This window comes from Madurella fahalii (assembly GCF_045866475.1).
Source record: "Madurella fahalii IFM 68171 DNA, scaffold_5, whole genome shotgun sequence".
Lineage (NCBI taxonomy): Eukaryota > Fungi > Ascomycota > Sordariomycetes > Sordariales > Madurella > Madurella fahalii.
The window spans coordinates 3,476,690-3,500,945 of NW_027263975.1; the positions used below are offsets into that span (position 1 = coordinate 3,476,690).

The window sequence follows — 24,256 nt, forward strand, 5'->3', positions numbered from 1 at the left end:
TATATCTTATATCCTATTCTGCTCCCTGCGCCTTACTCAGGGCGGCGTGGGAGACTTTTGTTTTGAGGGCATGACACGGAGCGGGACTGGTCGATTTATGTGGATTTCTTTTACTTCAATTCTGGCTGCGGATTTTCTTCCGAGCGACTGTTCAGACGGGAATGGAACGCAGGTGGCTGTTGTCGTCGGGTTTCGGGGCCTGCTGCATCTGGTGTTGGCCGGCGGTAGTTTTGGGCGGGAGCGGGAAGGGGGGGTTGTTTGCTTGTTTGAGACACTGACGCCCAAAATCTGGTTGATGGCCTACCGCGTGTACTTGTAGCTGCGGATGCAGTCGCTTAAAAAAACAAAAAGGCCCTTAGGGGTCGGGTGATCTACGGATTGGGCGGTGCGAGCACTACAGGCATCACGACCTCTTGCCCTTGGAATCGGATGGGAGTCCCCATCAAATGAACCCGCCAATTGTTCGGCCTCGGCCCCCTCTCCACCGTGAACGGCGCCGTCGCGATTTTGTCTCCTTCCAAGTAGTGGTTCTCCCAGGCCTGATGAGATGACATTCCACGCTTGGCAGGAAGTTCCGGCAGCGCCAGCACGAAGCGGCCTTTGTTAGCGACGCGGACGTCGAATAATCTCCCAAAGAAGCGCATCTCGCTGACGCGCCTGTGCCACGGCCGCAGGTCACGCGAGTCGAACCAGATGTGCAGATACTGCAGGTTTGGCAGTTCCACCAGCAGGTCGCACACGTGCCGCCACGGGTTGTTTTTCATGGACAAGCCCGGGTTGGCCGTGCCGGCGAAGACGGCGGGCGGTCCCTCGTCACCGGCACCATCCATTGCCGGGTAGTAGATCTCCGTCATGAGATTGGTTGTGCGGATGCAGAGCTCCAACGAGCGGAGCGGGTACCGCTCATCGTCCCCTCCGAAAGCCAACAGAAACTCCTTTACTTCCCGCATGTCGGTGAAGACAAAAGTGGTGTTGCTGTAGATCGACGGGAGGCATTCCAGATACCTGGTCCTGAGTTAAAAAAAAAACCTCTCAACAACCAGGCTCGGATCAGGACGACTTACATCCGCTTACACGTCCGCAAGACGTCCAAGAACATTCCACGTCCAGCATTACTATTCCCGAACCAGAGATCCCGCAGCTTCTTGGACGCGCCGTGGATGTCAAGCTCCCCGCGTTGGCGCTGTTCTTCACATTCCCAGTGCAAGCACCACTCGCTCTTCAAGCGGGCCGTCCATTTTGACTCCTCAGGCGAGCCCGGGTTGGCACGGCAGAACTCTTCAAAGCGGACATCTCTGGCGCGCGGATTGGTGATGCACCGCGTATGCGACCACCTCAGCCGGGGCGGCTCCGGGTCCACGCCGGGCTGGAAGGCTTGCGGAAGCTCGACCTCGTCGGCGTGTACGTGCTGCCGCGACGAGGAGAGTTTCCAGAACTCGAGGTAGATGAGGTTGCGGACTTCTGCAGGGAGGAGCGTGAAGAAGGGCGACGATAATTGCGGGTCCGCGGTGCGGCGGAAGAGGGCAATGTCGGGGATCTGGCGGGCCATGTCGATGACGATGTGTTGATGTCTTTTTAGGCTGGGAACGGGTGGGCGGGGCAATACACGATATGCTGGGAGATGCTGCGGAATGCCTTCCTGGAGCTCACCCCGCCGTCTTATGTCTGGAGCTCACCATTTTGGGCGGCCTTGCCCCGCGTCGTCCAGGCTCGTTGCCTAGGAGCCTGGGGACGTGCAATTGGCTCTGCGTCGCTGCACCAGCGCGCATTGAGGGGCCACAGAGCGCAAGGCAACTAGGTGCTCAGCCTGTCCCGGAAAACATTGGCTGATATGCGGCCTATTCAAGGTAGGTTTCGGAGTCCAAAGAAATCGGCGACCAATGAAGAGGGGCGGATGCGCAAGCCCCCCAAAGCAGCGGAATGCGAGTTCCTGTGGAGCAGCCCACAGAGAGCGGGGCCGGTGATAGCGACGACGATGGCTTCCGGACCGGGAACCAAAGCCCCGGCGCAATTAAGGCAAGGTACTTGTATGCTTCCCAGCGACGGTTCAATATCTCTTGTCTCGGATTCCGATGGCGACTCCGGCAAAACTGCCAGGGAAACAATGCATCGGACCGGCTTCTAGAATCTTCCCACTTTGACAAATCTAGCCAATTGAAGGGAGACCCCACCATCGCCAGGAGCTCAGCGGGGTGCAGCGACGCGGGCGCCCCCACAACGAGCTGCGATTAACCTCACGACGGCCTACAGAGGGGTTCCGCCGATTGCCGACAGCTCTATCTCATCCGGCGCAACTCCCTCTTACTAAACTACCTTTACACGGTCTGCTTGCTTTGGCACAGAAGCCTTGCAGGCTCAGTCTACGTCGGACCCATTGCAGGGCATTTTGCGCACTGCGCGACCTCAAAGCCGCATCCCACTTCATTGCAAGCATCTTCAGCCAGCATCGTAGCGTACAGAGAGCGATCTACATCTCCGATCCAGAATAACCTGCGGTCCCGGTCATGCCGTGACGAGCTCGCAACATGGCCAAATCGATACTGATCAAAGAGGAGGGCAACCGCCGCTTCCAAGCCGGCGACTATGTTCGGGCCGAGGCCCTCTACTCCCAAGCGTAAGCTGCACGCCGTAGAGCGCGAGCGCAGTCCGTTTGCTTGGCTAACCGCGCTGCCGCAGCCTGATTGTAGATCCCAACAACGCGACCCTCTACACGAACCGCGCTATGGCTCGACTGAAGTTGGCGCGGTGGGACGACGTCATCTCAGACTGCCAAGAGTGCCTCAGGTTATCCCCGGACAACTTGAAGGCCCATTACTCGCTCTCCCAGGCGCACCTCGCCCTACACGCCTACGACGACGCGCTGGAACACGCGTTAAAAGCCCACAAGCTCTGCGTGCAGGCCATGGACAAGAGCTTGGCCACCATCACGGCCCACGTGCTCAAGTGCAAGAAGGAAAGATGGGACGACATGGAAAAGCGGAGGATACGAGAGACGTCGGGGCTGCAGAACGAGGTGCTCGAGCTGCTCCAGCGCGAGCGGGACCAGGCTGTCCGCGACGCCGCTGACCAGGACGAAGGGAGCAGGAAAGAAATCGAGGACGAATGGGACCAGAAGATTGACAGGATGCGGGGCGTCTTCGAGAGGGCGAGGACGAACAAGGAGAAGCGCCGTAAGGTTCCGGACTGGGCCATCGACGACATTACTTTTGAGGTCATGGTTGACCCGGTCATCGTGAGTGGACCATGCCCCCAAGCTGCGCCTGCGACGGCTTAGGATAGCTAACCGCCGCGAACGACAGACCAAAACCGGCAAATCCTATGAGCGCGCCGCCATTGAGGAGCACCTGCGCCGGCAACCCCAAGATCCCATGACCAGAGAAACCTTGTACATATCCGAGCTGAGGCCGAACCTTGGCCTGAAACAGGCGTGCGAGGAGTTCCTGGAGGAGAACGGCTGGGCCGCAGATTGGTAGGTACAATCATTTCAGCAGCGTTAAAGAGCGATTCATTGGGGCGCAAGGCCCTGGTATATCGGTGCATAGCGTGGCGTTCAGGCACCCTCCGAGCGTTCAGGGCCTAGTGCTCTCGATTAAGTGTGTATATGACTTGTATGAACGATAGGAAATAATATGACGGCATAGTTGCCTCGTAGGCCGCAAGGAGACGTCACCGTTAACTTACATGGATATTGAGGACTGGGGCTAGATGCCAACCCCCCTCGGTCGCAGGGCTCGAGCCGCAACAGCCAAGAGTCACCGCCCCGAAAGATTTCTTAATCCAATGACATAGCACATCCCTAGTTACGCGCCTTGAGCCTAATGCCCCTGTGCTGTGATGCCGTGACCATCTCTCCTTCAGCAACAGTAGAAACGAGTAAGTAGTCGAAGAGCGCTGATAACAAACGAAGAGATCAACGAGAAGAGAATCCTAGTCGTACAACAGTTGAAAACCCCAGTTAGGGCACGCAGGTCACTTATTGACAAACTGGATTCTATAACTTTGATCTGTGGTGTTAAAAGCTTTCTTACTAGTTATACGTTCAACCTCTTCTCTCTTTAGCATGTCTGTCATCATCGACGGCCATTATTAGACCAATCCAAGAAACACCTTCCGCGTATTCTCCTCCGTGAAAACCGTATTAGCGACCTTGTTGTGGGCATGACTCTTGCTGAAATACATTCTCACCTGGCCCGTTCGTTCTACTGGTCTTTCAACGGCTCCCGAGCCCGAAAACGCTGGGGACGATGACAAGATGAGGAAGTCATATCCCCAGCCTATATCGACCAATACATACAGTTAACCAGTGTTGATTGTAGTAGCTTGGGCTATCAGGGTCATGGGAATATGGTCGATGCACACAAAGATGCAGGTCGCGCCGTTGATGGTAACTGCAAAGACGGAGCGCGCCCTACGCGAGTAATCCGCGGCAAGTTCAGGCGCGGGTTTCAGCACGCCCGGCTGGAAGAGTACGCCCCCGACGGAGAGGGTCTGCTCGATGTCGACCGGGGCGTCGAAGTCGGCAACGGAGACAGACCTCTGGATGGTAACATCGGCCAGGTCCAGAATGGGGCCATACCCGGCATGCCAATCACTCCACCGCAGGCGCGGATCCTCAAATATCTGGACGAGCCTCGCCTCTTCAGATTCGATATCCGTCGCCCTGAAAGCATTGAAAGGTGGTTGGTAGTTATTCGTCCACCCGTCCCCCCCGTCGGCCCCGTCGTCACATGCTATAAATAACTCGCCTTGCCAGCCAGCCCAGGACCAGCTAGGAAACTGACGCCGGCGCTTCGCATCGCCGCAATGTTCCCACAGAAGGGCTAGGTGGAGGATCTCGACGCGCAATCCCCAGAAGAAACCGTCGCCACAACTTCCGTCGCTCAGCTGGCTGAGAACGACCTGGAAGGAGTTGAGGGCGTCGGACCCGAACGACACGTGCTTGGCCGAGTAGGCCTCGAGGAGGGCGCTGTAGCGCTCGATGTGGTGCTTGTTGCGCTGCCGCTTCTCCTCGACGCTGATGGCGGCGAGCGGGTCGCGGAGCACCGCCGGTGCCCAGCACGTTCTGCGTCCCGGCCGTGGAAGATGCAGCTGTTGACCATCTTGGCGCGCTCCTCGGCCCAGGAAGCTGTGGTACAAGGACCCGGGACTCGTCGATGCTCTCGCAGCACTGCGCCGTGTTGCAGCTCGAAGTAGACTTGCTGGCCCGCTGTTCGGTCTGCCGTCCGTCCGAGGAGTGCCTGAGCTCGCATCCTCCGCCCCGAGCGCGACAATGGTCGCTCAAGCTCCTCGGTGGATCTTGGACATGATATCTATGTGTTTCATCTTATTGTCCTCGTCCGCTTGGTTGATACAAAGCTATCAAATTGGGGTCAGCATTTCAGTACCTACCCGAGTAAATTGACTTAGAATGTCTCGAGTAAGGAGGGCAAAGGGTCTAGGAGATGGTTACTACATACCATGTCAATCCAGAAATACCGTTTGCCGAGTCGTCGGACAATCTCCATGGAATGACTGCTGTGGACGGCAGCCCTTTAAGAGCCCTGCCGCCAAATGTTTGATAAGCCTCGACTCTGCCCCATACATAGCTCAGGCAGAGATAGTCGCAAGGGCCGACGTCTCGGTGAGGGACGATTCTCATCGTGAACACATCAATAACCCTGGTGATGGATAACTCTTGACAGGGCTTTGTGCGGCAGAGGTCGCCATGGTTGGTTTTGGCAGCTGCGAATCCAACGGTGAATCAGCGTGTAGTCGACCTCTCGGGTTTAATCTCCCTTGGTTGCATGGCCAGCCGTTCTGCTCAGGGCGAATTGTCGATGCAGCCGAAGGGGTTGAGCACCTCGTGACAGTACTGCAGCCCTCGCCGGCCACGGTCCTGGATCATTTGCCGGATGTAGATGTAGTTGACATATTTGCAGAGCTCGCCATATCTCTGCAGACTCACATCCGGCTCGATACGGTGTATGCTCAGAGACGGGACGAGATACAGGGCCTCGTCTGGCGGGATAGCGTAAGAGTTGATTAGGCTCCTGATAAAACCACACAGTGAGCCGTGATTTTGGAAGTTAAGATCCCGGTAGAGTCCCAGATCTAACCGCACAGCCGCGTCTTCAGGTCCGCCCCTCACAGTACTCTGAAAGCTCGAAATATTATTTATGTCAGCATAGGCTCAGGGTTGGTCGATGGTGAGCAGCTGTTCGCGGTCAGAGTTTCGCAGCGGGCACATAGACGTTCGACTGTAATATTAGTAACACTGGCAGTGTCGGTCCTTATTTGGGTTGCTAAATCAGGGGCCTGAGGCTGGGTTACCCCAATTTTTTTGGTCTACGGCGAAATCCAAAGAGAGCCTTGAACCTGCCGATCCAGGACTCAGACCGGGGGTCTTTTTGTAATCGGGTAACATAATCCCCCGTCGACCAGGGTGTTTGGGTGCTGAGGTGAGAAGGCTTGCTGAGAGTTGCCATGTTGTCACATCCTCCGCGGGTTCGAAGCAAATCTACCTACCTTATTTGTGCTCTTAAGCGTCCTGGGCAGGTCGCTGCCCGAAATCAGTAATTGCTTGCCCAGCGGTCAGCCTTGCTTGGCCTAGACATCTTCTTGCGGCTAAGCGTGGCAACTTGGTTCGCTCAGGACCTTGCTTAGTGGCGGCGCTTGCCCGCCGCGAGTTGACTGACACCACACGATCAGTTCTGAAGCGAGCTGAATCACTCAGCCACAACGGAATCCCCTTCTTAGCAAGCCCGACAGAACCCTGCAGTCTGTTCCATTATTGTCACGACTGCTTCGAATGGTATTAAGAATCACTTCTGCTTCAATGCTCCTTATTGACAAGAGTTCACAAAATTGCTATATCAGCTTTGATACGAGGCGGTATATATTAGCTCCGATATCGGATGCGAAGGACGTTTGGGTCGGCTCGTTACCCAAGGTGGGTGGGCGGGAATTCGGCCTGCGCTCTGGAATAACCTCTTGTACAGAGGTTTCGGGGGTTTCCTGTTGCCCTCCGACGTGATGACTTGCTGGAGGGAGAACACAGCTATTTTGCGGCAAATTCCAGCCTTCCACAACTCCGGCGATGCCCCTCTGCCCTAGCAACCATTGACTGAAGCCGTTCCTCCCCTATTGGCGGTGGATCCGACGGCTATGTTTGGAAATTGTGGCTCGGGGAAGATGGTCTGTATATGCTGGAGGTGGCAAGTTTGGTTACATACTCCTGTGCTTCATCCTTAACTTCTATCGTCCCTTATCCTGAATGGGTGCAACAATGATTCTGCTTCAAAAATGCAAGATTGCTGTCATACTCCGGATGAGAGGAACACACCTGAGATGAAGCTGGCTACTGCGCGGACTCTAGTCAACGCCCGCCCAATCACCAAAGGCGGTGCTCTATACAACCTGATATCCAGACTCAACTAGCGGCCGTGGAACAGCAAGTGACGCAAGCACCCGCACTTCCACGACTTGAAAAGCCCGGGGGAGCCCACAGAACTTCTTTATTTCTCAACCTCTGAGAGCGTCTATCATATGATGTTGCAGACATTAGTTGCACCGTCGCCAATAAGTTCAACCGTCGATCACCTGCACGAGCGTGACTGGACGTACCACCTCACGGGGGGCGATAGGAACCTCCCGACTATAATGAAACAAACCGAGTAAAATATACAGCGCTTACCACCGCGTTTATATACAAGCCGTTCTATCTACCATCTAACATTATTAGAATACGGAGATGATTTTTCAGGCTCGCCCTTGGCACAAAGCTTCAGCAGCCTCCCGTTTCAACTTCCACGGCCAGGACCCGCTCATTCATTTCCAGGAGGGTTGCGCCGGTCTTTTGTTTTTCAGGCTTGTAGCCCTCAAGATACGGGATGCGCTCCTCCTCTGTCCGCTTATCAGCATGGTTCGTTCAATCGCAGTGACGCCACTCTAACAAGCAAAGATTACACAACATACCAAAAAAGGCCTTGATCCACGCCTTTGGCGCAGCGTCTGCCTTGTCATCCCACAATGTGGTCAGATAGAGAGCGGTCGTCCCAGGACTGCCGACCATCTGGTTGGCTGACGCGTTGAAGGTCGGGTTGACTCTCATGGCGTCCTGCACGCGCGCAGCGCGGGCCTTCGCGGCCGCCTCGACGGTGACGTACTTGTCCATCTTGGAGTGGCCAGCCTCGTCGAGACGGAGCCTCTTGGACACGGTCGCCCAGATGGTGGGGTTGAAGTGGTTGTTGTCCCCGAAGTAGAAGTCGTTCCGCGACAGCGACCCGTCAAACTCGACGGCGTCGTGCTTCGCTAGATCAATGAGGTTGAAGGTCGAGCTGTTGCCCGTGGTTGAGAGGTTGAAGGCCAAGGCCTCGTGAAAAGGGCGGTCGAAGAGGGTGCGTTCGTAGTTGAACGCGCCGGCTACAGCGTCTCGGAGCACTTCGAGACTGATGTCCTCCCCTGAGCGAGGGAGCCAGCCATGGTTCGCCATGGCGTTGAGGCCGGGACAGGGGGATCGACCTGCGGTATCTTGTCAGCTAATTACCTCCCCGGTAACAACGGGCAAGATGGACGCGAACGACTGACTATTTGGCACTGGTGGATGCCATTCGTGGCCTTCTGGCTCCTGTTGACCGCAGGAGCCGCTGGCAAGTCTGAGGAGACATGCGCTGACGAGCAAGCGAAGTTTCATGGTTCTAGAGATGAATGGTCTGGTTGCGCGTTGTAGAATGGTGTGGATGGAAGTGCGTGGCCGTCTACTCCCAACAGGACACCCATGGGATGATGTGTTTATAACCGTTGATAATCACAGGAAGCAAAGCCCCGGAGTATATTCCGCTCCAGGGGACTAAACAACAGCGTGTGCTCAGCCTCATGGGAACCAACGCTACGAGCATCGTCTATTACGCAAATTATGCCTTACATCCACTTAGGTAGTATTTCCTGGCCTTGACTGTTGAGGGATCTTCTGTAGGATTGTCTAGTGTATTGGCATGGGAAACGAGACACTGCAAGGAGACCCTGGCTTCGGAGGCAGGTTGCCATTGTCAATTTGCTTTTCGGCGGGTATCCCAGTTGCCCCAAGTTACTCCGCCGCCCTTGCGAGCGACGGGACCATACCAATAGAGAGTTTGTCAGCAGCCGGAAGACCGGGACACCTTTTTGCGGGCCGCGATGATAATAATACCACGTCGGCGACGGGCCCGGTGTCTGCTGGCTCGCCGGCATACCTGTTGCCAGGGCACGCATAGATATCATCATATCGAATCAGTCACGCCGACCGCCATTATGGGTACTGACTAAGCCTCCTTCGGAGATTGACGGTTCCAAGTCCGCGGCCTTAACCATAGGAAGACAAGATATGTCGGGCCAAGGCGATATCCAGTGGTACAGTCTAGCACAGTACGTCCGGGTTGCCCGCGTGCCACCCTGGTCCGCTTCCGGGGCTGCGGGAGCGGCATTTAAGACGCCAAGGCCGCGTATACGGTATTTGTGCTGTAGCGAATACGCACTTGCATGGCCCAAATACGCGATACGCTCTCTCTTGGCGTTCGTCGTAAGAACAACAATACGGGGACATCTGCGGACACGGGCAAAATATTATGTCAAACATGCCGCTTAATTAGGCGAGGCATGGCAGCATGGAACCTTTAAAGAGCAGGATGGGCTCTCGATGGCGGAGGACGAAGAGGGCGACCTTGAGGCTTTTGACTACATAGTACCTTACATATGCCAAAGTTGGACTGTCTGAGGGTGGTCTGGTCTTGATTGCGCAGCTTGCATTGAGAGGCGCAGGTCTGATGGTGTAGAGCAGGGTGATAGCCGCCCAATGCGGACGGCTGTGCTGCAGTAGGGGTTGCGAAGCACGTAGCTGACTAAGGGCCCGGCTGCGAATAAAATAACCAAGGCCCCGGTGGGCCGGTACCGACTTGGAAGATCACGCACGAGATACTCATTACAAGTAGTAGCCGTGCGCGTTCAAGCTTCCCACGCTTCGGTGTGAGAGACTGTTGCCGACTTGTCTGCCTAAGCGCTGCCCCGGTTGTTTCTCCTTGTTTATTCTCTCGCTCCCATCGCTCGCTTGCACCACCAATTACCTGCACACCCACATGGACGAGTTGTCAGGCCACGAGAGGAGTACGGCCGAGCGCAAGACGCGCCGGCCACACAGAAAGTCCAGATACGGTTGCACCAAATGCAAGGAGCGCCGGATTAAGGTACGCACCCGCGTGTAAACGACGAGGAAACGCCCTGGCCGTGCGTCTCTAATGGCGGCACACAGTGCGACGAGCTCACGCCGCGGTGCTCAAGATGCTACAAGATGAACCTGGCCTGCCAGTACCCCAAACGGCCGCCTGCTTACTGTACAGAGCCCATGGACCTGCCGCTTCTGCGGCACGGCGTCCTCCGCGAGGATTGTGAAGTGGAGAGCCCTGAGAGCACCGGCCATTCGTCGGCGGCTGGCGGGAGCCCAGTGCCATCGCCATCAACTTCGTCCAGCGTCCCTCCCTCCGAGACGCTCGCGGGCTTGGCGAGAAACAGCCCAAGGGTCGATTCGCCCTTGCGGTCGCAGGCAGCGCAGACGCTGGGCCCCGCCGAGTTCGAGCTGCTGAGACACTACCTCGAGCACACAAGCAAGGATGGGACGGTTGACGACAATGACCAGTACACGCTGCATATCGGCATCCCGAATTTAGCCTGCGAGAGCAAGCCTCTCATGAGATCTGTCCTAGCTCTAGCCGCAGTGTGTAAGTGCTGTGATATCATCGGCCAGCCGTCAGTGTCCCGTCAAGACCGCGTGAGAGTCGCCGAGCTGTTGTCGCTCGCCCACCAGCACCACATGGAGTCGCTGCGCGAGATCCAGACCAGCCTCCACGAGCCCAAGCACTACGACCATGTCTTGGCCAATGCCGCCATGATGGGCATGTACGGTTCGGGCAGCCACCGCGCCCGCATCTGGCTGATGAAGACCGCGGGGCCGGACGACCAGACACTGTGCGATTGCACGCCCAGATACTCGCAGTGGATCAGCCTCTTCCGCGCTGCCTACTTGGCATATGCCGGCCTCCTGAGCAGCACGCCAAGGACGGACGCCATGGGGCAGCCTGGCCCCGCCCGCTCGCCCAGTGACCCACTGCAGTACGAGTACAAGGTGACGCCCCGGGTCGAGCAGCCCAGGGGCCCGCCAAACCACGTCCTGTCCCCCATCCTGGCCGCTACGGTGGGGCCAGCGCTGGCGGGGCTCGAGAAGAAGGCCGGCGAGGTCATGGCAATCGTCGAGGGCCATCACGGGCCCAACAGCAACCCGGGCCTGCAGGCGTGCCTCGCCGCCTTGGCCCTCTTCCGCGGCATCGTCGCCGACACCTTCCCCGCCGACGACTCGCGCCCGAGCACCCCGGGCCACGGCCCCCTCACCTTCGAGGTCGACATCGATCCGGTCGGCCGCCTCGCCCAGGTCTCGCCCTGGCTGCGCAAGTACACGGCCAGCATCACCTCCATGATCCCCTCGCCGCTCCCGCGGCGGTTCATCATGGCCTTCATCCACAAGGCGCCCGCCGGGTACCTGAGCCTGGTCGAAGAGATGATCGACCTCATCCAGACCGACGCGACAACGCCGAGCGGCGGCGGCGGCGACGAGATGACTTTGGATTCCCCGGCGTCCATGACGGCGACGCTCGAGCCGAGCATCGCCCACCAGCTCGCCATCGATATCTTCGCGCACTGGCTGGTCCTCGTCATCATGCTGGACAACGTGTGGTGGATTGGCGGCATCGGCGCCTGGGAGCTCGGCCGCATCGTCGCGTGCCGGAGAGACGGCCGGTGGCGCAACTGTCTGTGGAACCGGGAGGAGGATTGGTGGCCCGAGAGCATGTTTGAGGTCAGTCGGCAGCTTGACAAGTACAGGGCTGAGCGTTGAATTTGCGGGGAACCCCAAAAGTTAGTACTAGTAATACACGAGGATGATGGTATACATGCTGGCGTGCAGGGCAAATTTTCATCTTCCAATCTCTTTTCTCTCCGTCTTTCCTGCTTGGGGATTATTTCCTTGCTCGGATAACTACCTTACGTTGTGTTGCTCGGATTCTCCGTCTATATCTGGGAACTGATGTCAATCAACAACCATCGGCACACCGTGCCGTTGACCCCGGCCTCCTACTCTGCCCGTCTCATAATTAGTATCCATGTTTCTATTTCGCCTAGATAGCAGAACGCAGAGAAATCGTGGTAGCCACCGAGGCAGCTGACCCGCAGACGCTCGAGGTCGTCCCATCCACGCTTCCCTTCAGCGTGCACCTCCGAACTCCCTTGCCCCATTCCTTCATCGCCAGAGGGACGGGCCGGGGTACGGGTATGTGGTCAATCCGTCGTAAACGCTGATGTGGATACCGGGGTCCTCGGCATTGTAGAAATCCATCGGAGACGTGCCCCCGGAAACCTCGGTGTCTCCGCCGTCCGTCACGCGGAGATTGATGCACTGCGGATACGCCTGGGCCCCGTTCGTATCCCAGGCGCCGTGCAAGGCGATGATCTCGTGGCGCAGCACGTAGTCGCCCGACTTGATGTCGCTCGGGATGGTTACGACCCATTTGAAGCCGTTCTGGATGAAGTCGTCGACGACCCACGCCTTCAGCCAGTCGGTGCTGGGCGTGATGCCCGGCTTCAGCGCCTGCTGCGCGATCTTGACGAACTCCAGCTGCGTCTTGTCCACGTCGGCGCATCCGCTGCTGGGGCAGGGCGCGAGGTAGTCGATGATGGGCCCCACGTGGCTCTCGGGCCATGTAAGCCACTGCAGCGTGATGTTGGAGCCGGCCCGGACGTTGACGTATTCTTGGCCGGGACGAGCCACCTTGTGGCAGATGATGTCCGGGTCGCGAAAGCTCTGCGGCGGCACGAACCCGATGTCGGTGTTGTTGGCGTACCAGCCCGGCACGCGAGGCGCCGGGTCCCGGTAGCGGAAACCGGGGTCATACCCCTGGTACTGCACGCCGTCGGCGTCGATGTACTGAACAAAGCCGTGAGCCGCAACCTCGGTAGCGGCGAGGAGGACAACGGCAGCTAGGTTGGAGAGCATCTTTGGGTCGGCTGGCGGGTTAAGCGTTACCAGTCAGTAACCAGCTTTCGAACGGCTGGTGCCAGAGATAGTGGAATAAATACGGTTGCGAGTATCATGGTACTATCCGAATTGGGACTGCCGAGAACTGCTGGACTTTCGGCATAGGTAGCCGACACAGCGGAGCTTGTACCGGACCTGGCTTTTTGCGCCAATCGTAGTAGAACATGATCGTTATCGGCAGCTTTTTTTAAATTACTTGGGAGGCCAATGTGGGCTTCTGATACATGCCGTGATATGTTCTTCCGTCTTGGTTGTTGTTCTAGTGTAACCCCGCGCCTTGTTTCCCGGGAACAAGCCCTCCGCTTTTCTCGAGTCGGATCAATTGACCGCGTCTCCAGATAATGTGACCATTATGTAGGGACATTCTGCTCAATACATGAAAAGGAAACGAAAACGAAAAAGAATGGAAGAAGTGGATTTCATTACCTTTTGAAGGTATGCTAAGCGAAACATGAAAATAAGAGCAGCTGAGTCAGATAGCCCCTACAGTTAGATATGGTCATTTGTAATGCTAGTAACTCACAACCCTGTCTATTTTCCTCCAAGCTTCGTCCAGCCAACCGTACCTATCTACAAACACTCAGTCAGGTCCCATCGTTTCCTTGGCCTGTATGTTTTCTCCAACTTCAATCTCTCCGCCGATTCCTCTAATTAAATTCAGTCGAGGACTCAGCCTAGGGCCCGTTGAAATTCTGCCACGCCAACTTCCACCAAACGAACAAAAATGGGCCAAAACCAGCGTGTGACATCTCGCAGGGCGCATCGTTGTAGGCGGCAATAACCCATCCGCGAAACATGAACAGGTAGTGCGTCAAACAAAGTTGTGGCAACTCCGATCCCATGTCACAGGTTGGACACAAACAGTTACATCGCAACTTACATCCCTATAACTACAATACTAGAATTCAAGTTGTTCGTCTGACTTACCAAAGTACTGTACTCCGTAACCACCAAGACATGGTAATACCAGGACTTGAAGAGGCATCATTCTCCAAAGTCACGGCTCAGAGCCAAGTTTTTCTTGAGCGGCAGTGTAGTAAATTTAAGGGCTTTCGAACAAGAAGTGCGCCCTCCCATTGAACAGACGCCTCATAACCTCGCCAAACTGGAGAGCCAGTGCCATCCCACCGAGTATGACGATCTAGTATACAAAGAAATATGCAAGATATATGCCATCACCAGGGTCCGATCTTTACATAGTCTACCTTATCCCCGTTGACCTATGCAAGCAGAAGAGACAAGGAACTGGAGGCAACCCGATCCAAAAAGCCCAATGGCCCATGCAGAAACACGGCCCATATAAATCATGCCGTCAACGTACTCGTACAGAAAACCGACTCTAACAAAACCCAAATACCAACAGGAAGCCTCCATCTGCGGCACAACAACATCATCTCCGTCTTCTTTCATTACTGTTTCGTGTCATGTTTCGTTCTTGGGTATAATGCGCGCCCGCCCGCAGTTATAGCAAAAGGAAAGCCATCAGATAAAAGACCCGCCGTGTGGTGGCGGCGGTGGAGGCTTGTCGTCGTCGTCGTCGCTGCTGCGGCCCCGCTCCTTGAAACGTTGCCGGCGCTGCTGGTAGGCGGCGAGCTCGTCCTCTTCTATTTCCTTTTCAGTGAACCCCGTCCGCCGCGGGGGGCTATGCTTGTAGCCCTTGGTGATGCTGTGGCCGTACTGCGACTTCTTCTCATCAAAGTCTTCCGCATCGTGTTCATCGTCGCTATCGTAAAAGCGGGGCAAGGCGGGCATCGACCGCGCGTTGTTTGAATCGCCCTTGACGAGCCCAAGCCTCTCCTCCTCGCTTGCGTCCCTCACTTGCGGACTGGAGTAGCCGCGGGATGATACTCGTGGTCGGTCATCCGTGCTGTCGATGCCCTCGGCGTGTGATTGATGACGCTTGAAGATGTTCTGGAACGAAAATTGCCGCCGGGTCGAGTGCGGCGGCGGTGTCGGTGGAGCAAGCATACTCCTGGGCTCGCTGCCGTCCGACACTTTGCGGCTGTTGCCTCCAAACTGTACCCGCCGATTGGCACTAGCAATGCTATCACCGCGTCCTCGGCCAACGGCTCCCGCGTTGCGCGGGTTGTACTCCCGGTCGGGATCGTATCCTTCAACAGCTTTTGGTCCCGGAACCGCTACTGACGTCAGTTGAACGGGGTGCATCGGGCTCTGCATCTTGGATGGGCTAGGTGTCCTGCGGAAATCAGGGTGCCCCGGAAGCAGGACGCTGCGGGCTCTGCTGCGGATAGTGCCCACGAAGTTGGATAGCGCTGGGGAGACCGGCCTGTTAGCCTCAGCAAGCTCCTCCTCGGTCGGTATGTGAGACCATCCTAGTGGTGGGTGTGGCGTCGGGTTCGGGTTCGGGGGCGCAAGGAATGTACTGTGTGGCGTAGACGTCATGGATCTTGCCCCGTAGGTGCTTACTGTCCCTGTCCTTCGCCGTCTTATGCCATCCCACTCGTACAGGGGTACCGTGTTCTCGCCGACGGGCTCGAGGGTCTCTTGCATCTTTTCCTCCTGAAGCCGCTTGAACTCCTCGAGCTCCATTTTTTGCCTTGTAGAAGACAGTCTTCTGACGATGGCAGCTGTGCCTCTGATTGCATCTGCCTTGGGCTCCGTCTCGGGTTGTGGCTGCTCCGCAATGGTTTGGATCTGGTCCAAGTCTCCGGCAAAAACGGCCGTATCGGGAACATCCTTGGCGGACTTGGATAGTTGCAGCAATACGACACCGGAGCATATGGTGAGAAATCCGTTTACGATGGTGATGATCGAGGTGGGCGTCCCCTTAAAGCCGCGGAATAGGATGGCCGAAGTGATGATTGTGGTGCTAGTGAAGTATACGTAATATGTCGGAGTGACCAGCGCGGCGTTGAAGATGTTGAGCGCTTTCTGCATCTACAGTCAGCCAGAGCCCGAATAGAACCGTGCCTTCACTCACATTCAAGTAGATAATCTCTGTCAAGAGCGTCGTGAGAACGAAGACCAACAGGACATATAAGAACCACTGGTCAAACTGGGGAGTCCCTCCCGCCTGGGCAATGATGGCTGCACCTAGGCCTTGCGTGGCGACGACGCTGAGTCCGCCGACCCAGCTGCAGATGGAGATGTAGACCATCATGTTCTTGCTCCCGTATTTCGGCCCCAGCCAAAGCGCCACGATGATGGATCCAACAATGACGACACCGGTATAACTTAGAAAGGCTGGGTGGATGACAAACTGCTGCATCTCCTGGATGTTGGCAACCGAGGACGACTGTGGCGCATTCATGACAATGACAACGGAGCCGACAATACACAGGAAGCATGCAACTTTGCCGACCATGCTCAGCCGTTCCTTCAAAAATATGGCCGACAAGACAGTAGTAATGACGACCGAGAGCGCTCCCAAGGGCGTGACCAAGATGGCATCGGTGAAGGCGTAGGCGGCGAAATTGAGCCCTTCGCCCAAAATCATCAAGATCATGCCGGCCCACCAATAGAAGTTTTTGAGATAGCCGTAGCCCTCGCCAGCAACTTCGTTGTACTTCTCGTTCGCCCGGAGCAGACCGACCTTCTTCAGAACAAACGATGTCCCGATGAAGGCGCCGGAACCAACTGCCAGTCCAATACCGATTGCTTTGAAGGCTGGAGGCCTGTTTCCGGAGGCTGAGCCCGCGCCACCCAGGCGGGCGTACAGCTGGTGACCATGATCAAGGACCAGCGCAGCGTTGTCCATGGCAGCGCCAAGAAGTGGACGCGACGACTAAGTCGTCGTCGTCGCTGCGTCTAGATTCCGAATGCTGGTATTGCCCGGGGAGGAATTTTGAACGACACCAAACCGAGAGCTATATGCAGTAGAGAGGTCGCAAAAATTCCCTTATTCGTCCGAAGTTGGCGGGAGGTGGCATGAACTGCGTATGCGATTCCGGTGTACGAGGATAAGCGCCGGCAAGGTCTGAGCGGAGACGGAGAGAGAGAGAGAGAGAGAGAGAGTTGGAGGCAGATTTTCCAAGACGCAGAGCTGGGCTAGACAACCATTTTCTCCACAAGATAGCGAGGGGCCGAAGTTGGCGAGATGGAGAATCCAGGTGTTGGCCTAACCCCAAATGCTGGAAGAGAGGCACCGCTGGGTTGTTGACTTGATCCCCAATACGGGGGAGGCTTGGCAGGAAAATCGTCTGAGCGATGGTGGTGTACGGCTAATCGAGGAAGCGTGTGTCGATCTGTTCGAGGGAGCTCTGAGATGTCCGCACAGAGGTCAATAGGTGGCAACCAGGTTGAGACGACTGTTGTGCGAGAGGGTGTCAACTTGGGAGGGTTTGGAAACTCGGTCCCTGTCGCTGGTTGCTGCGCAATGACAGGCCTTGCAAGGGTCGGGCAGCTTCCCCACCAAAACAAAAGAGGGTTGGGTTGGGGAGCAGGGGAAGGGCTAGATCCTCTCCGCAGATAATCTGTGAAAAGTCCCCGAAAACAGAAGAAGAAAGCATGAATCGGACGCCAACGGCGGAGGAGTCGTCGAGAAGCATAAAAAGAAGTTTCTTTGCAGAAAAAGTTGGCTACGGACCTGCGACTGTGATGTGATGTGCAGCAGACGCCCCGCGAGCAAGACAATCTTGGTGGGGTCCCTGGCGCCACAAGCTTCTGACCCAGTAACGGGCATGGGCACCCCTGCCTACTGCGTAAGTGGTTGTGGAGGGGAACTGCTGGCGCTGCAGGGTTCAGTCCGGTCTGCTGGTTAACACGTTTCGGCGGCGATCCCAGTCTCAATCTGTTACTCTGCTACCCTTTCCTCTGTGCCTTGGCCACGCCTGGGGATTCTACCACAATCCGATGCAGAGCCGGTAAGAGCAGCCGACATCAGTCGATCTCCGGGGCGCTCATCGACCCCGCGATTGCCGATTCCCCATCTTTGCGCGTTTCACGCTGGACCCCTAGGACGTGGAGAACCAAGGGTTGAGCTTTGCGATAACACCCCGGCGTCGCAGACTCGAGCGTCGCGGTTGTGGCAAAGCTATCCACGAATTGCACGCCGAGTTCGAAATACGATAAGCGTCATCGTGCTGCTGCCAGAAGGTGGCATGAAGACATAACCGCATACCACCTCGAGGGCGCTGGTGATGTCAACTGGCACACGGGAACCGTGCCGATCGCTCTATTTGATAGGCTGGCGGGTCTTCTTCCTGAGACGGTTCGGGAGGGTGGCTTGGGACAGGGGAGAAACCCGGAATCTAGACCAGATCAGGGCTCCGTCGAAACTCGGACAAACTCTGGCTAAATGTTGACGTTTGCACAGTTCAATACCTCCCAGGACCAAAATCGACCGAAGTTTGCATGGCGACGAGCTGCGTTTCGGATAGTGTTGGCTGGAGAAGCTCCAGGTAATTGGAGAGATTGAGCGAGCTGCCCCGCCGAAGCCTAGGTACTCTGGAGGAGGGAGCGGCGCCTGCCACCAGAGCAACTAACGTAAAAGTACATTTCTTTCCGTAATTAGTCGGTGGGAGAAGGGGAAGGGGAAGGGGAAGGCCGCAACACCACGAACAAACGGAAGTAAAAATGGAGAACCGACCAGCATCGCCAAAGGCAGCAGCTTCCCGGAGCTAAAAGCTGGCGACATCACGTTATTATCTGAACAATCCGTTACCCTCTCCATTCATCTCCCCTCGCCGCCGTTTGACCCCAAGAAAGAGCCGTGACCATGACCGACTCGCAACGCCGCCTCGACCTCGTCAGCATGCCCGCTGAACTCCTGATACAAATTTGTTCGTTCCTCTGCATACACTGCACGGGCGACCGTACTCGGCGGCCAAAGCGACAGGCTGACTTGTCGCGTTTGTCGAGAACTTGCAGGCGCCTCCGCGACGTTGCCCAACCAATCGTCTTCCATTGCTTCTTTGATGGGCGGTCCGCCGAGCGTCGCCTTGTCCAGCTTTTGCGGGCCTTCAGCACGCGTTCCGATTTAGCCCCCAACATGAAATCCCTCGTCCTCACTGAGACGCAGCCGCATACCAATCTCAGTGGGATGGACCGACATTTTGTGCAACAGATCATTGCTCAGCTCGGTCACCCGTCTCATTCTGATTACTGGCCCTATCATTGGATTGAGCATCGTTTCCTTCTGGTAGAGCTCGTCCTCATATATGCATCCAGCCTCGAAGCCCTCACTTTCCCCCTCTACGCAGAATGGGAACTCGGCGTCGTCCGCCATCAGGCCATAAAACCATTCCTTCCCAAGCTCAAATGCCTTGCGGTCACATTGCCCTCTTACACCGGATACCGCTACACACTGTCTACGCATCAGATCGAAAGTTTACTCTTGGCCGCGCCGAACTTGGAAGAGCTTCGGACCCCGACGCTGACCGGTCCTTCCCCACAACTTTCTCTGCTAGCAAACCTCCGCCGCCTCGAGTTCTGGGGAAACTGCTGCGTTGCTCCGGAGATCCTCGACGACATTATAATATCATGTCCATATCTGGAGGTTGTGGCTCTGCACTGGGACGCACTCGACGATGCTTAGAACCACGTCGAAGAACGATGCGTAGTTGACGCTTGGGCGGCTTTGGAAACGCGGGCCGACACCCTCCGCGAAATAAGCCTGGACATCCGCGACGACCTGCCTCTGGGGGATGGAGTTCTATCCTCACTCAACGGATTTGCGCAGCTGCGAGTTCTCAAGGTGGATGGGCACTCACTCAATGCGCTGCGCCAAGTTTGGCTCCAAGTTGATCGTAACGCGGGAACCGACACCTTCTTGTCGCAGCTTCTACCTGCCTCGATCAGACATGTTACCTTCTGGAGGCTTGACGGGACCCTAACGGCTGCCATGCGCAGGCTAGCGGAAGTGGTCTCAGCCGGCCTTTATCCTCATCTCGAGAGCGTGACGCTCGCACCGTCGGAGCGTTCTGACCGTGAGCATGACGAGTGGCCCAACCGCTTGGCTTGGGAGGCCGAGGTGGATAATTTGACCCGGGATTTTGGGGAAAGCGGCGTGAGGTTTGAGCTCAGAATGCTCAGCGGTTACTGGCTAGGACGTTGTTGTAGAACATTTTTAATTTAATGGTAGACGTCGCATTCAGGGAGGTTTGGGGAGGGACAGCGCTAAATCAAACACCCGGGTCGGCAAGCCGCGCCCGGGCAATCAGCGGAGCACAATTACTAAGGTATTTTAAGTACCTAGTTTTACCAACAGGTCAATTCTCCATTGCAGGTTGCTAGGTCCCAATGTCGACTCCGGAGACCTTATCACAGCGGCTCCTGCGTCATCCCCTACGCAAGTGGTTTCAGGTGGGGCATCAAACAAACTACTAACAAAATTTGCAGCAAATAAAACCAACTATTGTTAGAGCGTTAACAACCATCTGCTGCAATCAGCTCCCTAATGCGACATGCACTGACCACTCTTGCACATGACAACATGTCCTAACCGAGTTTTGATCTTCGCTCTTCGTCCGATGTACTGTACTGTGCAACCCATTCATGTGCGGTTTCAACACCAAAGTCCTTTTGGACATGGCAGATCTTACGCCAAGGCGTTATGGGTGGAGATATGCTGCGCCCTTCCAGGAACTTAAGAGGTCACTGTCCTATTGATGCTATTTCTGGTCGCCGGTACCAAAGAGACGCAGGTTAAGGCCGAGTGCGGTATCGCTCGCTGCCCCGTCCAGCCCGCTATCTAGCTTAAGCGCGGCATGTAGATGGCCATTTCGTAGGGTGGGAAGCGGTCTTCACGCGGTCCGACGCCTATGGGCATCTGGTATATACATCTTGATATGCCGGATGTCACTAATAACTTATTTGACCCTCTCCAGCTCCTTCTCTGTCCACCCCCACCACTTCTTCGACAAATCCGGATCTTTGGCAACTGTCGTTTCATTACCTGGAATTCCCACGGGCTCGTAGTATTTACCACTCTCCACACTGGGAGCTGTAGCTGCCCACAGGTGGTTCCTCACCCCAATGGCTGGGGACACGCAAAAAAGCGGCGAAATACGGGCAGACAGCTTGAAAAAGGAGGCTCTCCTTTCGTAAACCATGAGCCATGCGCGTAATGATGCGGCCTGGATGGACAGTAACCACTTTGATCTGGGGATACCGCTCTGCCAATTCTCGTGCGTAGGCAATAATGGCCACCTTGCTCTGGCCGTAAGCGTTAATTGCATTTCTGCGGCTCATTGTCAGCATGCTGTATCACCAAGCGGCCTTATCGCTCAAAGCACTCACAATCTCCTCGCAAGGTCCCTTCAGCTTATCAAAGACAATGCCGCCTTTGGGCGCCGTAGCATGTCCCTCGCTCGACACCCCCACGATGCGGACATCGGCGCCCGGCTGCTCTGCTGTGTGAAGCAGCGTCGGCATCAGGAGCTTTGTCAGGAGCGCGTGGCCGAGGTAGTTGATGCCAAAAGCAATCTTGTAGCCCTCCGTGGTCGTGCCCGGACGGACACGCATGATCCCGGCATTGAGCACCGCAATGTCAAGTCGGCCTTCTACGGCACGGAACTTTGTAACAGCCGTCTTGATTGACTCGAACGATGAGAGGTCAACTTCCAGATATCTTATAGGCGCATCTTTATCGTCGATCGCACCTCGGATGGCGGCGACTACGGATTCGCCCCTGTCCTCGCGCGGCAGATCGGCGATATAAATGCGGGTTGGCTTGTGGCGTGCAAGTTCAATGGCCACCTGCTTGCCCAGGTCACCAGCACCGCCAGTGATAAGGATGACCTTGCTCACGAGAGACGGGATGTCGCGGGCTGGTTCGAAAGGGATCCCGCCCCTGTTACCCGACCCGAGGAGAGTAACCCGTGCCGACGCGGCTACGGCTTGAATGTCAAACATCTTGCCGAGGGCAAAGACGAAGATGAGTGTGACGAGAACCGTGGCGAGCATTTACGGGACTAGAGCCATGGAATCAGGAGGGTTGATGCAAATGTTTACTTCGCTGGCCAAATCCAGCGCTCCACGTCTGTTGGCAACCGTTGCTGAGTCGATGAAAATCGAGGTTCTTGCATCTTCTTAAGTCTCTCAAATGCTGTGGCTAATTGCACCTTTCTACAGGGTAAGTAATCCTGCCGTGGCAGGGTCCGCTGTTAGAATCTACCAGACAACGTATTGGCGCAACAAGTAATTAGTCAACAAGGAGGCGGTGAGGTAACTGTCTGGGTTGGGGGCTACGAGAGAAATCTGAGCAGGCTGTTGGTCTGGCTCGGCGTACAACCAACTGCAAAAACCGTGATCTGCAGGGGCTAGGGTAGGCCTGGTTTGCACCAAACTTTACCGAGTCGGTCTCACACAAAAGGACAGTCGACGGTATTAGAGGGGCGGTACTAGGATGCAAGTACCGCCTTCAAATGTTTTTGCGGCGGTAGGCCGGAATGCTTGGAGAGGTTGATAAGCGGCCTTGCCCTATCCGGGCGACACTTCTTGCTCCGAGTCATCCGAACTTCGCAAGAGCTTGACTTGTCTAGGATATACACCAATTTTTCTTACGAGAGACCTCTGAGCGTGACTACTCCTACTAAGGCGTCATGGCCGCATCATATACCGGGCTTTACGAGACAACAGACGAGTTGATCCCTGAAAACGACTCTATGTGTCACAGTTCGGCGCGAAAAGAGACGATTGTGATATAGGGGTACGTTCTTTGACGGGACGTAGGTCTTAGCACGACAGCCCTACCCCTTCGCTCTTGCATTTGCATTATCTGCATGAAGTATTCCACATTCGCAATGGCCTTATAGTTCTTCAATCTTCAGTTTGATAGCTTCGTACTTAGCCGGCTACTGACATCCGCTCCATGCCCAAGACCGTCGTTGCCTCACCAAGGCAGGCTCATACCGTTGTAGGTCAAGAATTGGCCCGATTTCTCGGGAGTTAGATTGTCAATCTGCGCCATCATTCCATCAGCCACACACCACGCCTTGACATTGACTTGCGGGAGAAACTCACCTGCTCAAGAACCCCTTTTGCGCTCTCCTCCTGGCTGAGCGGCGGCTCGGGAAAGCCAACAGCATCAGCGATCGCCTGGCCCATGGCCGTCTTGACCCATCTATCCCGACGGCCTGTCAGTCCTGGATGGGACCGCACAAGAGCCAAACCAAACCAAACAAAAAAATTAAAAAAAGGGGAAAAAGAAAAAGGACAGAGTCACTCACCCAGGATGCAAGATCCCGACCACCAACCCCTTACCAGCAAACTCCAAACTGACCCTCCGCGCCCACCAATTCGCCGCCGCCTTGCTCATGCCGTACCCCACGCCGGGGAGGCACTCCATCTCCAGCGAGCCGATGCTCCCAACCGAGCTGGTGATGAGCACGAACCGCTTCAGCGCCTTTCCCCTCGCCTCCATCTTCTTCTTCCCTTCCTCACCCCCAGCGCTATCCCCGCCATCCCCGCCCTGCCCTTCCTCTCCACGCAGAAGCAGCCCCTCGACGGCGCGGAACAGCCGGGCCGGGCCGAGCGCGTTGACCTCAAAGTCCCGCGCCATCTCCTCCGGCGCCGTCCCCAGCACGTCCTTGAACCCGGACGACCCGCCCGCGTTGGCGACGACCACGTCGAGGCGCGTGACGTCCGGGTGCTCGGCCGCCAGGCGCGCGCGGAGGGAGGCGTGGTTGATGGACGGGTCGGCCTCGTCCAGGAGGAAGGGGACGAGCTTGCTCGTGGGGTGGGGGGGGCCGGGGAGGGTGCCAGGGGTGATGGAGGGGGTGCGGGAGGTGGCGATGACGGTGGTGTTGGGGCGGGCGAGGAGGAGGGTTGTCAGGTGGAGGCCGATTCCTGTTGTTGGTGTGGCCGTTGCCGGGCGGTGGTTAATAAAGGGGGTTTTAATTCCTCTCTGGATGGAAGCGATTGACTTGGATGGGGAATGTTGTCGCGGTGCGAAAGGGCTGAGGGGATCGGACGCAAAGTACGATGGAAATGTGGGAGACGGAAAAGCTGGGTGAAAAAGGGGGAATGAAGGAGTACGGAGAAGGAGTGGAAAACGAGGAGAGGGTGGGAAACGGGAATGCGTTTGGAGCGAAATGCTGGGAAACGGAAGGCGCGCGACGAGAGATCGAAGATTGTGTGCGAAGAAAGAAAAGAACACTGCTTACCCCTATTTGCGCCCGTGACGAGGTAAACGGTGTTGTCCGACATTGTGACGTGGGAAGGGGACCCGCAACTGAAGATGGGAAGGTAATCGGACGAAAA

The 24,256-nt window shown here is 56.3% G+C and overlaps 10 protein-coding genes across 10 annotated transcripts; 3 read left to right on the forward strand and 7 right to left on the reverse strand.

The window, feature by feature from the left end:
• Positions 1–371: 371 nt before the first annotated feature.
• MFIFM68171_09635 (uncharacterized protein) lies at positions 372–1,549 on the reverse strand (the record flags this gene model as incomplete). The annotated part of the gene is made up of 2 exons (XM_071065054.1): positions 372–1,005; positions 1,065–1,549. The coding sequence occupies 2 exons, from the start codon at positions 1,547–1,549 to the stop codon at positions 372–374; spliced, it is 1,119 nt and encodes a 372-aa protein (XP_070921155.1).
• Positions 1,550–2,525: 976 nt separating this feature from the next.
• On the forward strand, positions 2,526–3,473 carry MFIFM68171_09636 (uncharacterized protein; the record flags this gene model as incomplete). Its single annotated transcript, XM_071065055.1, has 3 exons — positions 2,526–2,614; positions 2,677–3,232; positions 3,300–3,473. The coding sequence occupies 3 exons, from the start codon at positions 2,526–2,528 to the stop codon at positions 3,471–3,473; spliced, it is 819 nt and encodes a 272-aa protein (XP_070921156.1).
• An 823-nt stretch (positions 3,474–4,296) lies between these two features.
• On the reverse strand, positions 4,297–5,504 carry MFIFM68171_09637 (uncharacterized protein; the record flags this gene model as incomplete). Its single annotated transcript, XM_071065056.1, has 3 exons — positions 4,297–5,125; positions 5,303–5,355; positions 5,457–5,504. 3 exons carry the CDS (start codon positions 5,502–5,504, stop codon positions 4,297–4,299), a joined length of 930 nt encoding a protein of 309 aa, XP_070921157.1.
• A 2,258-nt stretch (positions 5,505–7,762) lies between these two features.
• On the reverse strand, positions 7,763–8,671 carry MFIFM68171_09638 (uncharacterized protein; the record flags this gene model as incomplete). The annotated part of the gene is made up of 3 exons (XM_071065057.1): positions 7,763–7,881; positions 7,954–8,499; positions 8,566–8,671. 3 exons carry the CDS (start codon positions 8,669–8,671, stop codon positions 7,763–7,765), a joined length of 771 nt encoding a protein of 256 aa, XP_070921158.1.
• Positions 8,672–10,088: 1,417 nt separating this feature from the next.
• On the forward strand, positions 10,089–11,896 carry MFIFM68171_09639 (uncharacterized protein; the record flags this gene model as incomplete). The annotated part of the gene is made up of 2 exons (XM_071065058.1): positions 10,089–10,196; positions 10,262–11,896. The coding sequence occupies 2 exons, from the start codon at positions 10,089–10,091 to the stop codon at positions 11,894–11,896; spliced, it is 1,743 nt and encodes a 580-aa protein (XP_070921159.1).
• A 402-nt stretch (positions 11,897–12,298) lies between these two features.
• MFIFM68171_09640 (uncharacterized protein) lies at positions 12,299–13,051 on the reverse strand (the record flags this gene model as incomplete). The annotated part of the gene is made up of 1 exon (XM_071065059.1): positions 12,299–13,051. One exon carries the CDS (start codon positions 13,049–13,051, stop codon positions 12,299–12,301), a length of 753 nt encoding a protein of 250 aa, XP_070921160.1.
• Positions 13,052–14,575: 1,524 nt separating this feature from the next.
• Positions 14,576–16,811, reverse strand: MFIFM68171_09641 (uncharacterized protein; the record flags this gene model as incomplete). Its single annotated transcript, XM_071065060.1, has 2 exons — positions 14,576–15,985; positions 16,035–16,811. The coding sequence occupies 2 exons, from the start codon at positions 16,809–16,811 to the stop codon at positions 14,576–14,578; spliced, it is 2,187 nt and encodes a 728-aa protein (XP_070921161.1).
• Positions 16,812–19,043: 2,232 nt separating this feature from the next.
• On the forward strand, positions 19,044–19,589 carry MFIFM68171_09642 (uncharacterized protein; the record flags this gene model as incomplete). Its single annotated transcript, XM_071065061.1, has 1 exon — positions 19,044–19,589. The coding sequence occupies one exon, from the start codon at positions 19,044–19,046 to the stop codon at positions 19,587–19,589; it is 546 nt and encodes a 181-aa protein (XP_070921162.1).
• A 1,273-nt stretch (positions 19,590–20,862) lies between these two features.
• Positions 20,863–21,907, reverse strand: MFIFM68171_09643 (uncharacterized protein; the record flags this gene model as incomplete). The annotated part of the gene is made up of 3 exons (XM_071065062.1): positions 20,863–20,948; positions 21,025–21,208; positions 21,293–21,907. 3 exons carry the CDS (start codon positions 21,905–21,907, stop codon positions 20,863–20,865), a joined length of 885 nt encoding a protein of 294 aa, XP_070921163.1.
• Positions 21,908–22,886: 979 nt separating this feature from the next.
• On the reverse strand, positions 22,887–24,202 carry MFIFM68171_09644 (uncharacterized protein; the record flags this gene model as incomplete). Its single annotated transcript, XM_071065063.1, has 4 exons — positions 22,887–22,955; positions 23,018–23,117; positions 23,224–23,842; positions 24,160–24,202. The coding sequence occupies 4 exons, from the start codon at positions 24,200–24,202 to the stop codon at positions 22,887–22,889; spliced, it is 831 nt and encodes a 276-aa protein (XP_070921164.1).
• Positions 24,203–24,256: the final 54 nt, after the last annotated feature.